The 12,989-nt window shown below is 41.0% G+C and overlaps 1 protein-coding gene across 1 annotated transcript in view; it reads left to right on the top strand.

Moving 5' to 3' along the window:
- QSOX1 (quiescin sulfhydryl oxidase 1) overlaps positions 1 to 6,037 on the top strand; it is an 82,419-nt gene extending 76,382 nt beyond the window's left edge. The window contains exon 12 of the mRNA XM_089518321.1: positions 132 to 6,037. Coding sequence (XP_089374447.1) covers positions 132 to 976 — 845 coding nt within the window. The 3' untranslated portion in view covers positions 977 to 6,037. The remainder of the gene's footprint in view (positions 1 to 131) is intronic.
- The last annotated feature ends 6,952 nt before the right edge of the window (positions 6,038 to 12,989 follow it).

Here is a 12,989-nt window from a genome sequence, read left to right as displayed (position 1 = left end):
TTCTGCCAATAGAACAGCGTCCTGGTCCACAATTTGACTTGTTGATATTTGGCCAGAATCTTTCATAAAGATATCCTTATGCTTTATGGCAGAAAATCTCTTGAGCTTCACTTTTTTTTTGCTTTGTTTAGGTACCCCAAGTGATGATCCGAAATTCCCCAAGATCCAGTGGCCTCCTCAAGACTTGTGCTGGTCATGCCAAATAGTAATCAATGGAAGGCGTATGTGGGATGAGAGAGCTATCCTGAAATTCCTCAAAGCACATTTTTCACGGGGCAATATTTACTTGGATTTCATAAAGCGTGAAGTTGAATTTAATAAACCTCTGGTCAGACAGGCGCGAGATATTGAGGAGAAAGAATATGAAACTGAGCGGAGGCTAGAAGGAGGAAAAGAAGAAAATGGCAGACAAGATGAATTTGAGGAAGACAAGAAGAAGATAGAGAAGCCAGAGAGTGGGAGAGTAACGAGAAGGAGATCTGGTTTGGAAAGATCAGGCTTGCCAGAACTGCATAAACCAAGTATTATCAAAATGAGTACAAAGACCAAAGAGCTGGAGGAAGATATCGTTGATCTTGACACCTTCAGTGAGCAGCACTACAAGAGCAAGGCCTTAAAGGTGGCAGGCCAACCAGGGAGCAGGCACAGACGGAGTAAGAGGGAAGTTGGCCTGATACGGATGGAGGAGAACCAGCAGTCTTTTGATGCTGATGCAGCTTTGGAACGGCTGAGGCATAAGAGCTGGGGAGGCCAGCAGTTCATTGGTACCATGGAGGAGGAGGTTGAAAAGGAGAATGGGGTTGCCCTGAGGAGGAACCAGTGGTTCCACATACTGGGAGTGGGCTTTTCCCAGCTGGATATCAGTTTGTGCATTGTCTTGTATTTCCTCTCCTCTATGTGTCTTCTAGGCATGTATACTTTCTTCCGCATGCGCATGAGGTACCGCAAGGGCCGCTCAGGCTTCCCAGTGGCCTGAGGAAAAGCAGCAGAAGTACTGCAGCTGGTGGGTAAGGGAAGCCTCTGTGTGTGCTTGCCTGATGTGACAGCTTCTCAACTACAATTTGTACTCTGGTTGTGGATATGCAAATGCAGAAATATGCAGGGTTTCCATTGCTTGTATCATGTGGGATCCAGAAATGGGGATTGGAACTTCTCTTTATCAAGGGAAATACAATGGCAAAGACAGGAGTATTTTCATCACAATTGCTAGACCACCTGTGTAGTTTGCATTTGATTATCTGTATTGGAGTATAAATTGTTGACTGTCAAAAAGGGGAGTACATTTGTATTTCAGAGCATATTTTGACTATTTGATTCTCTGAAAAGTGGGAGGGTAATATTAATTTTTTCACCTGTATTTGGGGTTATTTAGTTGAGAATATTTGGGTTTCACTAGGTAGCATAGTTCTTCAGGAAATCAGCATTTAACATGGTTCTTGATTGTTTTACATGGCCAGTTTGAGAGCAGCAGCAAAATGGCTGTTTTCAATATTAATGAGACAAAGAATTTTTAAAGGCTGCTTTTCCAGATTAAAGACACTCCACATAGTGTGCAATTTACTGAATGAGAGGCTGACTTTTTAATGATATCTTGAATTATCTGTGAGTGCATTAATAATACTTTGAGGAAACTTCAGTCTCCCAGTTCCTTGAATCGTAGATATAGAAGCACAGTCTAAAATAATCAGTTGGAAGATGCCTTGATCTGTTTTTACTAACTGGATTCCAAAATGTTTGAGCCTTTTTGAAACTACCTTCAGTAAAGCCAGCATGTGTGTTGCTGTGTTTGCAGCTGGTATTGATGATGATGATGATGATGAGAACCTTCTCCTCCTTCATTTGCAATTTTGATATTAAGTATATGTAATGTAAGTGCCACAAATGGTATAGGCACTTGTCTTTTCCTTCTCCAGGTGTTCCTTTGGGCCTAGCTGTAAGAGAATCAGGGCAGGACTTCTTGCTGCCTCTCATGGACTGCACCACTGCCTTTTTTGGATCAGGAGATCAAAAGAAAAAGGCATATAGACATGAACATGTGGAATGTCACTCCTATAAAGAAATGAAGATTGCTAAGTACAAAAACAGACACAAACATTCTTCTTAACACTCAGAGCTAGGTAGTGGCTTGTATAAACCAACCAAGAATGAAAACTCTTCTAAGCATAAGGACCTTGCAGCAAACATTGTCCCACTATCAAAAGATCTACATTTTTCAAGTGCTGCTGTCTTCCTAGCAGTTGATTCCACATTATCCTTCCCACCAACGCTCATAGTCCAGCTTTTTCCTCCACCAGCCATTTTACCAGCTATACAGTTTCATTTGCCCCTAATTCCAACCTGGCCAGTATCCCCCATCATCACCATCTTGACCCAGTTTCCTATACTTCCATAGTCAATAGGAGAGATGATCAATAGTGGATAGGCAGTAGGACAGATTGTCGGGAGGCTTGGTAGGGGACGTGAGACAAAGGTTGACTGTCCCTGTTTTCTGAGACAGATCACTGAACATGCTTATTTAACTAGAAATAGACTTAAGATTTGGGAAGTATATTAATCAGCTCAAACATGGGGACTTTTAACGCCCCCGTAGCTACCAGTCCTTATTCACATAATCATTAACAACTAGGTAGCTTTCCTTTTCAAGAGCTCTTTAGTCAGTTCAGTAGAGAGGGGAAGTAGTAGTCTCTTGATTTAAAAGAGAAATGGACAGTAGTGTTCCTCCAAATGTTGGATTGCAACATCCATCAACCTCGGCCAGCCTAGTGGGGGATTACAAGAGTTACAACACAGGCATATCTGGAGGGCTTCATGTTCCCCATTCCTGGTTTAAAGAATGGATCAGCCCCTGCCAGAGAAGATATCAGTGGGTAATGCCATGCTAAGTACATAAGCAAAGAGTGAATGCACGTGAATTTTTTCATGGCAGAAGCAAGGAAGGAGTAACAGAATGAAGAGACATGATTACCAAGGGTACACTGTTATAGTAGCTGGGCTTTCAAATAAGACATGGCAAGTGTCCACATATGACAAAGAGCTTGCTGCGATTTTTCCAATAAGAAATTAAGTCAGATTCATAATGGAAATGAGACAACGAGGAAGATACTGTCACAGTTGCATTCTTCCGTAAATGCCATTTTCCTACCTGTATCCATCCCTCTACTCCTTATTTTAGTGTACTTTTGTTTTTCTTTATAAGCTGAGGTGCTAGTTTTTATACAAATGCCTTGTTATGATCCCATGCTTCTATAGCAGCCTGGTTGAGCTGGCCTAGCACTGTGGCTAAAAGCAGTGAGTGATGACCTGGAAAGTTCACAATTCAAATCTCACTTGTTTTCAAAATTTACCACAGTGGGCTTTGGGAATCCATATTCTCTCAGCCACAGCTCCCCCTCTGCAACAGGGGCTTGTCTTCCAAAATTGTAGTAAGATCACTGAGTTAATGTAAGTGAAGTGCTTCAAACAGTTGAAACACACCATATAAATTTATGTTAGTGCTCTTTAATTTAACTAATCATAAAATGGCAATGTGATGAGGACCTAACTGTTTTTCCAAATGCAGTGAAACACTTTTGACAGTGTTCAGAAAGCTCTTTCATTACCTATAGGGTTCCAGCAATGGGCTCTCCTCCCTTGTTTCTCCCTCATATAATTCCTGTTCTGGCTACAGAACAGTGCAGCAATTTTACTCGGTTTTATTATGTTCAGTCATGGCTGCTGCCTTAATGTTTGAAAGAAAAGGTGAGGGGGAGAAGTATCTTGGCAAAACAGCTAAAGGGGCCAAGCATTTGTAGCCTATCTCTATTTGTCATTTATTTTCCCACTGTGGTTTGGTTACAAATTGTTCAGATCAGAGATGGTCAGCCTCCATATTTTTGGCCAAATGCTAATCTAGAGGATGGAACAATGTAGCCCTTTCCTGGATGACCAGGTTCTACAAATAAAACTGGCATAATGTAATGCATTGTATAGACTGGATAATATGGTTTCAAGTTGTATGACCTTTTTGACTGAGTAGAGCAGGGTGTTTTCCCAGGAACAAATGTACTCCTTGAGAGAGACTGACTCTTCCTGCAGTCATTTGCTGTGCCAAAATGTGCCTGAGATGACAATACCATGAAAAATAAAAATAAAACAGTGAGGGACTAGATCAAGTTGGCTATCTCTGGTTTAGACTGTGAGCTTAACTGAAGTTTGAGTGCTTGGCACCCTGTTAGCATTAAATAAGGCACCACATAGTATGGATAAAGGTGGCTGAATGTTGCTCAAAAAGGCATTCCTATATGTTTTGAAACGTTGCTATTTTATTGTTTAATGTAACAGGATGATTTCTGAAGATTATTTTTCAAAGTTGTAAGTTTTAACTATTTTTATCAATAATACTAAAAGCCGAGATTAGTCCTTTCTTTTCTTTTTTTAAAAAAACATTTTATTTAAGTGGTGGAGTTCTGAGGCTTTGCATGAGGTTTTCTTTCTGATTATATGGATGTGTCTGTCTTTGTGCAGGAGACCTCTGGTTAAAACTACTGCTACACCCCTTTTGTTTTAACTATCCTTGTCTGCTACAGTAATTGTATGGCCTTAAGCATTAATCTGCTGGTGGTATGAACAACAATTTTTTAAAAAATCTCAACATTTCTCAGGTATCACTAGTGGGGAAACCATGACATAAAAGACATACAAGTGCCTTTTAGCCAGATTTGCTTAGTAGCTGGGATTCCTTAGTAGTGATGTATTCCTGTCGGGCTGTGTGTGTGTGTGTGTGTGTGTCTGTCTGTCTGTACACTAGACAACGGTCTGAGGTTACAAATATATTTTGCCTCACAAGCCAAGATCATAGTTGCTTGGGCTCTGTAATATAGTTTTCACCACCTAGTGGTAACTAGATTTTTACAGTGCTGGAGCTCAGATGGAGATGTACTGTAATTACATACAACACCAACAGAGATGTAATATTAAATTGAATTTGCTTCTGTCTCATATTTATGACTTGATTCCTCCCATGTTCTGCCTCATTATAAGCACACACACCCCCAAAATGTAAATTTTGCTTAAACACCAGTGCCCAAATAATTTTGTTTCAGAGGTCAGATCCAGCCTATGGATTGTCAATTCGCTGTCGCTGAAAATGGTGGGGATAAAATTTTGGCTTCTTGAAAAATGTAGAATTGTGAAAAGTAGGATCCATGGTCATGAAGTTGGTCCTACTTTTCTTTTAATGTTCTTATCTGCCGAACTGAGCATTTTTGCACTGTACCGTTTTAGCACTCTGGTTCCACTTTAACTGTCATGGCTGCATCCTGCAGAATCCTGGGGTTTGTGGTTTGGCAACACACTGGAAGAGCTTTCCGTCTACAAATTCTAAGTAGTGTTCCTGAACTATAACCTCCTGTAGAATGGAACCATGGATTTAAAATGAAATCATAGTGCTATAGTTGTACAGTATGAAAGGGCTCTTGAGCAGATTTCAGACCCCTATCCCTTTTGCACTATGCCCCATGAGAGAAGCTTGCCTTCACCAGTTGGCAAGACTTGCAGGACATCTGATGTTCTTTGCTGCCCCTAACAAAATGGATGGCAAGGAGTGTGGAAGAGAATATCACAATCTTATATGTAACACTGCCTTTCTTAGAGGAGGGTAGGCATTCACAAACTGAAGTGACTTGCTAATTATATCAGGTACACACAAACATCTGCCCATAGGGGCGTGTTGTGTTTTCAGAAATTTGTATGTTACAGCAGTCTACCTCAGCTGCTGTGGAAGACTTTTCCATTTGCCTTGAGTTGCACTGTACTCATGAATAAATCTGCTTTTTCTGTACTTTCTTTCTCTCATGCTCCAGAGACCTGAGGTAGGGAAATTTCTTTGAAGTGGGGAGAAAGGAAATGGGACTTTAGATTCAAATCATGTTGACCTGCTGCCTTTCCTTTGGGCTTCTCCACTGCAGCTACTGCACAGGAATGATACAAGGAGCATCCAGTCTTTCATGCTTTCACTGTGTCTCTGTGTTTGTGGAATAAATTTATTTTTGCTAATAAATATTTGTGACTACAGTTTTTCTTTCATATTTTTATAAATATGATGCATTGCAGATGATAGGGAAGGGGAGAGAAGAAGCCAATTCACAAAACTTAGTCTTAACTAGTGATAAGTTGCTTGACTGGTAGCTGAAACTTTAGTTGGTCTTATGAACTGGCCATCAGCCAGAAAACGTTTATACTTGAAAACAGTGGTGATCCATAAAATGCAGCACATTTGGGCTTCTGTGTGCTGTTGCATGTTGCACAATGTTTAAAGGGCATGACGGACTTCATACCGGAAATGCTGCCTGTCTCCTGTGAGATCCTTAGGCACAGGGCTCACCCTAGTATGGTCATCCCTTAGGGCATCTTGGGAGGACTTTCCTTAATCCCGGACACTGTATTCTTGTAACAGTCTTGTGTGGCACCGTTTTGTGGTTTACCTCAGTAGGCTGCCAGTGGACGGATTGCTTTCTTAGACTTGAATCCTTTTTTCTGGAATATGGCAGTTTTCTTTGGTTGAAGTAGAGGTTTGGGGGAGGTGGTTCAAATTCCCTTTGCTTACCAGCATGTACAGTTTAGAAAACTGTTACAGGTTGAGTCTCCCTTATCCAGAATTCTGAAATCCAAAATAATCCAAATTTGTCCACATGGGCAGCTGAGATAGTGACACTTTTGATTTCTGATGGTTAAGTGTACACAAACTTTGCTTTGTGCGCAAAAGTATTTAAAACAATATGTCCAAAATTGTATGTACAAGATGTATACAAAACAAATTAATGTCACTTTTAGACTTGGGTCCTTCCTCTAAGATATCTAATGATGTATATGCAAATATTCCAAAATCTGAAAAAAATCTAAAATCCCATCTTGGATAAGGGAGACTCAGCCTGTACCACATTGTCAGCTTATGAGTCAACCATGAAGATACATGTACCCTCTTGGTAAGGCAGACACATTTTTCAGTGCAAAAAGATTCTGGTACCTGGGAAGCCAGAGGACAGAACTCAAGTCAGAATTAACAACAAAAGCTTTCTGTTGGTTCTTGAGGCTGGTGCCAGCAGGTAAGTTGAGCTCTCTGTTCCACTTTTAGTGTACAATGTAAAAGAAACCAGCAAATGGATTTGAATGAGTGTTCCCCGGAGCTCTTACTGGGGAAATAACACACTGCCACCCCTGTGTTACAGAAGAAATAGCGTAGGGCCAACAAACACAACAGCTCTGTGCCAAGATCCCACACGTCACCAGCACTTTCCCTCAATGAATAGGTCAACTTTGGTTTGATGTTATTACATAGTGTTGCCTGGCACACAGATGTTGTATCATCTCAGCATTCCTCCTGCTCATTTTGCAGTATTTGTAAGCTAAACAAATAGAATGAAACCTAGGCTTTCCTCCCAGATCATTCAAGTACTTCGTGTCAACTAATCTTACTTCTGGAAGAACATTCAGTTTGGTAGCACTTTATGATGTGTGTCTTCAAGTTGTTCATGGCAACCCTAAAGTGTAAGTATATACAACTGAGCACGAAAATTAGAATTGTACAAGCCATTGTATTCTCCAGCACCATGTACAGGTGCAAGAGCTGGACAGTGAAAAAAGCAGATAGGAAGAAAATTCATTTGAGATGTGTTACTGGAGAAGAGTGCTGAGGATACTGTAGACAGCCAAAAAGTCAAACAGATGGGTCCTAGAACAGATCTAGCCTGAATTCTTCCTGGAAGCCAATATTTAGTTGAGACTATCGTACTTTGGCCACATCATGGGAAGGTACAACTCACTGGAATAGACAATAATACTAGGAAAGGAGGAGAGACAGAAAAAGAGGAAGACCGCATGCTAGATTGTTGGATTCTATTAAGGAATTCATGAATACAAACTTGCAGGACCTAAGTAGAGCAGTAGAGAACAGAGGCTTGGAGGTGTTTCATCCTTAGGGTTGCCATGAGTCAGGATTGACTTGAAGGCAGTTAACAACTGTCTAACAACCTATCATGGGATTTCTTGGCAAGATTTGATCCAAAGGGATTTGCCTTTGCCTTCCTCTGTGGCTGAGAAAGACTGATTTGCCTATGGTCACCTGGTGAATTTCCATGGTTGAGTGTGGGGATCTGAATCCTAGTCTCCATGTATGTAGTCCAATGTTCAAGCCACTACACCACATTCACTCTTAGCTGAACAATTCTGTCAACTATGGAGAGAAAGTTGGAGCATAGCATATACTGGTGAGGTGTTCATTGTATGCTGGGTGCATGCTGGGTGCTCTTACTACTAGGGTTCCAAAACTGCCATAGTTTGAAGATGCAAATCCGCATCTAGGTTGTCCTCCTGTATGTGTAGGTGCCTGCCGAGGAACCTTCAGATATCTGAACCTCCCTGTGGATGAAATGGAACAAACTAGGCACGACTTTGACACCCCAGAGAACTAGGCCAAAATATTGTTTTGCTGGGAAGGATTAGTGCAGAAGTTATGGCCTGCGAGCCTTCCCTTGGTGATGTCAAGAGCATGATTTTCTAAAGAATATGGCAAAGGCTAGTCTCCACTATTCTGTGTTTCCCCCTCCCTGGAAAAACAAAACAAAACAGAACCACCGCTCCCATTTCTCTTGTCCTTTTATCCTTGTTACAAATCATTAAAGAAAATGGTTGTTTTTCAAAGCTGGAACTGGGGCCATCTGCTCCCCTGCTACTAGCTAAATCCTCCTGTAACCAATTCATTGGGATTACACTGACCTCCTCTAATCCCAGCCCTTCCCCCGCTGCAGGGGATTTAAAAGGATTACAGACCGCTGATAATAAACTTTATTAAGGGGGGTGGTGGGTGTCAATCCGATTTGGAGCCTTTTCCCCCTTACATCTTCACTTTGCTGGATGGAAGAGGGGGGAAGAGAGACCCAGATGTACCAGGGCAATAAGGAAGGCCCTGAGACTGGCCCCGATCAGCGACAGAGGGCTGTGTTTTGATGCGTTTCAGCATTGGAGAGCTACGAAAGAGAGAAGGAAGGAGCTAATAAAAGATCAAGATATTCTCCTTCCTCCATTCCTTATTTGTACAGAACTACCAAAGTGAATAAGGAAGTACGTAAACCACGAGAGAAATTATATCAAAATTCCACTAAACACTTTTTAAGTTTGATGTTTCTCATATCTACACCTCTAGAGTTAATGTCCCTTTCCCCTTCTATCTCTCATGTCATCTGTAAAATCTTGTTCGCTCTCTCTTTCTCTTTCTCTCAGACATACATTTTAGTTTTCTCTTTGCTTTTGTATCCATCGCCTTCACACAGCATTCTGCTGCAGAAGGACGAGGAAGGGTGCCAACATGCTTTTTTGGCAACCCAGGCCAAAACACCAACCCTTCTGGACTAACAAGATCTAGACAGAGGATAAGGTGGCAAGGAGAAAGCAGGGCTTAAACAGAAAGGATGGCTTTGTTCTGGAACCTGATTTCAGAGGCAGGTTTGAGCCTACTGCTCATCTTTCTGGGATTAGGGAACAGGGCTCATAAACAGCTTTCAGTCCCAAGGCTTCTAATTTTTAGAATTAATCACTGCAAATGACAAATATGGGGGAGTCAAACCGAGACTCTACAAAGGCTTCCATCAGAAAGGAGTGAATCCAATCCACTGAGCCGAAAGGGTGAATTTCAGGCTGTCATTAGGTTCAGTTTCCGTCTGGACAACAAGGCAAAAATATTGTCATAGTACTATATCATAAACCCTATCTTGCAACCCTAATGCATGGGGGAAGGGACGAAAAAGGCTTCCTACTTGTATTTTGAGGAAAAGATCTGCTCTCCATGACACCGAAGTTGGTTAATAACCCCATTTTCTTATTTGTCCAACATGGAGAGCTTACTTGTTGCACTGAATAACAAATACTATAATGCATGACAAACACTTTAAAAAAAAATACTTTGCAAGCACCACAAGTAAAGAAAGCTGAATATGAGCTGCCACCCTAAATGACGTATCTACAGATCCCAGTGTCCTTCACACAATAGCACTGACTCACATCCAGCCCAAAGCTTTCTGTATGCACAGGACAGTGTCAAGGATGACACAGCATGACAATAGCACCCAAAATAGATAAAAAGAATAAGGAACTGGTGCTGTGCATTCCAGTTTGGTACACCTCAGACTCATGTGTCCTCCATAAGGTGTCAATGAATCTTGTCCATGTATGGAGGGTGCTGTCAAGTATGGCAATCCATTCCATAGGTGTGTGTTTTATTCCCCCTTTATAAGTGCAAAAGAATAACCAGCCATGTACATTTCACAATCAGCTTTGTCCCTCTCCTAAATCATACATTTACACATCAAGTCCAACCAATGCAGAAACTACACTTATAGCATCCCCAGCAGGTAGTTGTCCAGACTCTTTTGAAGATGTCCAAATAAAGAGAACCCACCATCTCTCTAGGTAGTTGTCAAATCACTGTTATGTATACCTAAAGCACTGTTGAATGTAGTGTCCTAAATCAGAAATATTTAAAGGATTAGGAATCAATAGGAAATTGATCCTGTGTCCTTTTTACACTATCATATTGACTTTCCATGGTGGTGGGATTGCATGCTTCTCTGAGGCAAGCGTCTTCTGGAACATGGCCACATAGCCCGAAAAACCCACAAAAAACCATGGATGTCGGCCATAAAAGCCTTCGACTTCATGTCTATGCTACTGTTAACACTGCTGCTTGTAGGGACTTTGTTGAGGAGCCAGACTAAATGTCCCAAAGCACTACTAGGCAGGAGTGGTAGTTGCACATTACCTATGTCTGGTTAGTACCACACAGAAGGAGGCACTGGTAACCACTTCTGAAAACCACATCATGAAAGACCTATGATGAGACAGCCCACCATGAAGCAAGAGACAGTGCTAGAACATATGTCCCTAGATCAGAAGGCATTCAACTAGCTTCTGGGGATGAGCAGAAGACAAGGACAAGTAACACTGTGTCTAATAATACTAGCAGACTTCAAGTCGAAAGGCCATTCAGCTGCTGATGCATTCAGATGTGAATGTCAAGTCCAAAGTTGCATAATGCATATATTAGGAACATGGAATGTTAGAAGCATGAATTAAAGGAAGCTGCACAAGACATGAAATGTGTAAACACTGCGATATTTGATGTGGACGAGCTGAAGTTGATAAGGATGAGACATTTTCAATTAGGTAATTGTACACTTTATAACTCAGAAGACTAAATGAGACTTTAAGAAGAAATGGGCTGGCATTAATAGTGAGGCGAGATGTGTCAAAAGCAGTCCGGGACATAACACAAAGTGGAAAGTGGACTTCATGTATAATACATTTTTAAGAAAGAACCTTTTGACAATGAAACCACAGTTTTAGAAAGTGAACTATAAGCTACTTGCAATGCACTTGGGAGAAATAAATCAGTAGATACATATACTGTAGTATACCAGTAGAGCTCTTTCTAGCTAGAGATGGGATTAATACACATTCTTTTAAAAATGTATCTAGAAACAAATATGGAAACATAGCAAGGGCCACCAGGTTGTAAACACTCCATATTCCTTCCAGTCCCCAAGAAAAGAGACACCAGGGATTGCAGTAACAATTGGACCATTGAATTAATGCCTCATGCAGTCAAACTGGTATTTAAGATCTTACAAGAATGGCTTTCACAATATATAGACCGAGAAATGTCAGGTGCCCAAGCTGGGTTCAGAAAAGGAAGAGGCACCAGGGATCATATTGCACACATACATTGACTAATGGAGTGCTCCAAACAATTTCAGAAGATCAGTCTGCACTTTACAGATTATAGCAAAACCTTTGGTTAAGCAGGTAATGAAGAACTGTGGATCACTCTAAAAGAAATAGGTGTGCTACACCTTTTGACTGTCCTGATGTGTTACCTATACTCAAGGCAAGAGGCCACTGTTGGGACACAATATGGAGGAATAAAATGGTTTCCAATTGGGATCAGAAAAGTCTGCATTTTATCATCCTATCTTTTTAATTTGTAAGCAGGTTATAGCATACAGAAAGCAGGATTAGAATCAGAGAACAAAAGCATGAAAGTAGGGTGAAGTAACACCATCAGGTTAAGTTGTGCAGATAATACCATAACATACCAGAAAGTAAAGCTGATGATAAAGCCATTGAAATAAAGATTTTCTATACTTTGGCTCACTTATAAACCAAAAATAGTCCACAAATCAGAAGAGGCCTAGAAATTGGAAGGGCAGCTATGAAGGAACCAGATAAGATACTGAAGTGTAAAGATATATAAGTAAATACCATAACCAGGATTGTCTATTGCCATAATATTTCCAGTGGTTCTATGCATGGTTGTGAAAACTGGACAGTGAAGAAAGCTGGCAGGAGAAGAATCACTTCATTTGAAATGCGATGCTGGAGGAAACTTCAACAGATCAGTGGCATCACTAAGTTTTTTGTAATCCAGAACAGTATTCATGGTGTCACCCCCATTGACCTCCTCCTATATTAGACCATATAGAATCCTTAGTAAAGTATGTAAATACTAACAAAAAAAGGACAACATCAGTGACTCACTGTTATGCTATAACTAAAGGAATTGCAATTTGGTGACTCAGCCACAGTGACTACCTTAAGACACCAACAGCAGCATCAGCATCACTTCATTAGACAGGAGGGCAGGGAAAAATGAAGGGGAAATGGCCAGGCATATGGGTACTTATGGCTCCTCACCATTCTCCATAACTGCTCCTTTGGGGGCTTGAAGTCCTTCACGGGCTTGGTCCTGAAACCACAAAGTTTCATTTTGCCTCACTTTCTATTTACTCTATGGGTGGATAGAGAGAAAGTGAAAAAGAACCATAGTCTTCACTGCTGGTTTTGACTGGAGTGATCATATGTGGGGCACATACACTGAGTTTTAGCCATAGGTATTTGATACAGTGCATGTAAACTGGGTTTATTACAAATATTTTCGTGGTTACAACTAACTGAGGGCTATT

Source organism: Sceloporus occidentalis, unplaced genomic scaffold, assembly GCF_023333645.1.
Source record: "Sceloporus occidentalis isolate IW3139 unplaced genomic scaffold, rSceOcc1.0.p SCAF_3, whole genome shotgun sequence".
In the NCBI taxonomy this organism is placed as follows: domain Eukaryota; kingdom Metazoa; phylum Chordata; class Lepidosauria; order Squamata; family Phrynosomatidae; genus Sceloporus; species Sceloporus occidentalis.
Note: the sequence above shows the minus strand (reverse complement) of the source record. Positions and strands in the feature narration are given on the sequence as shown.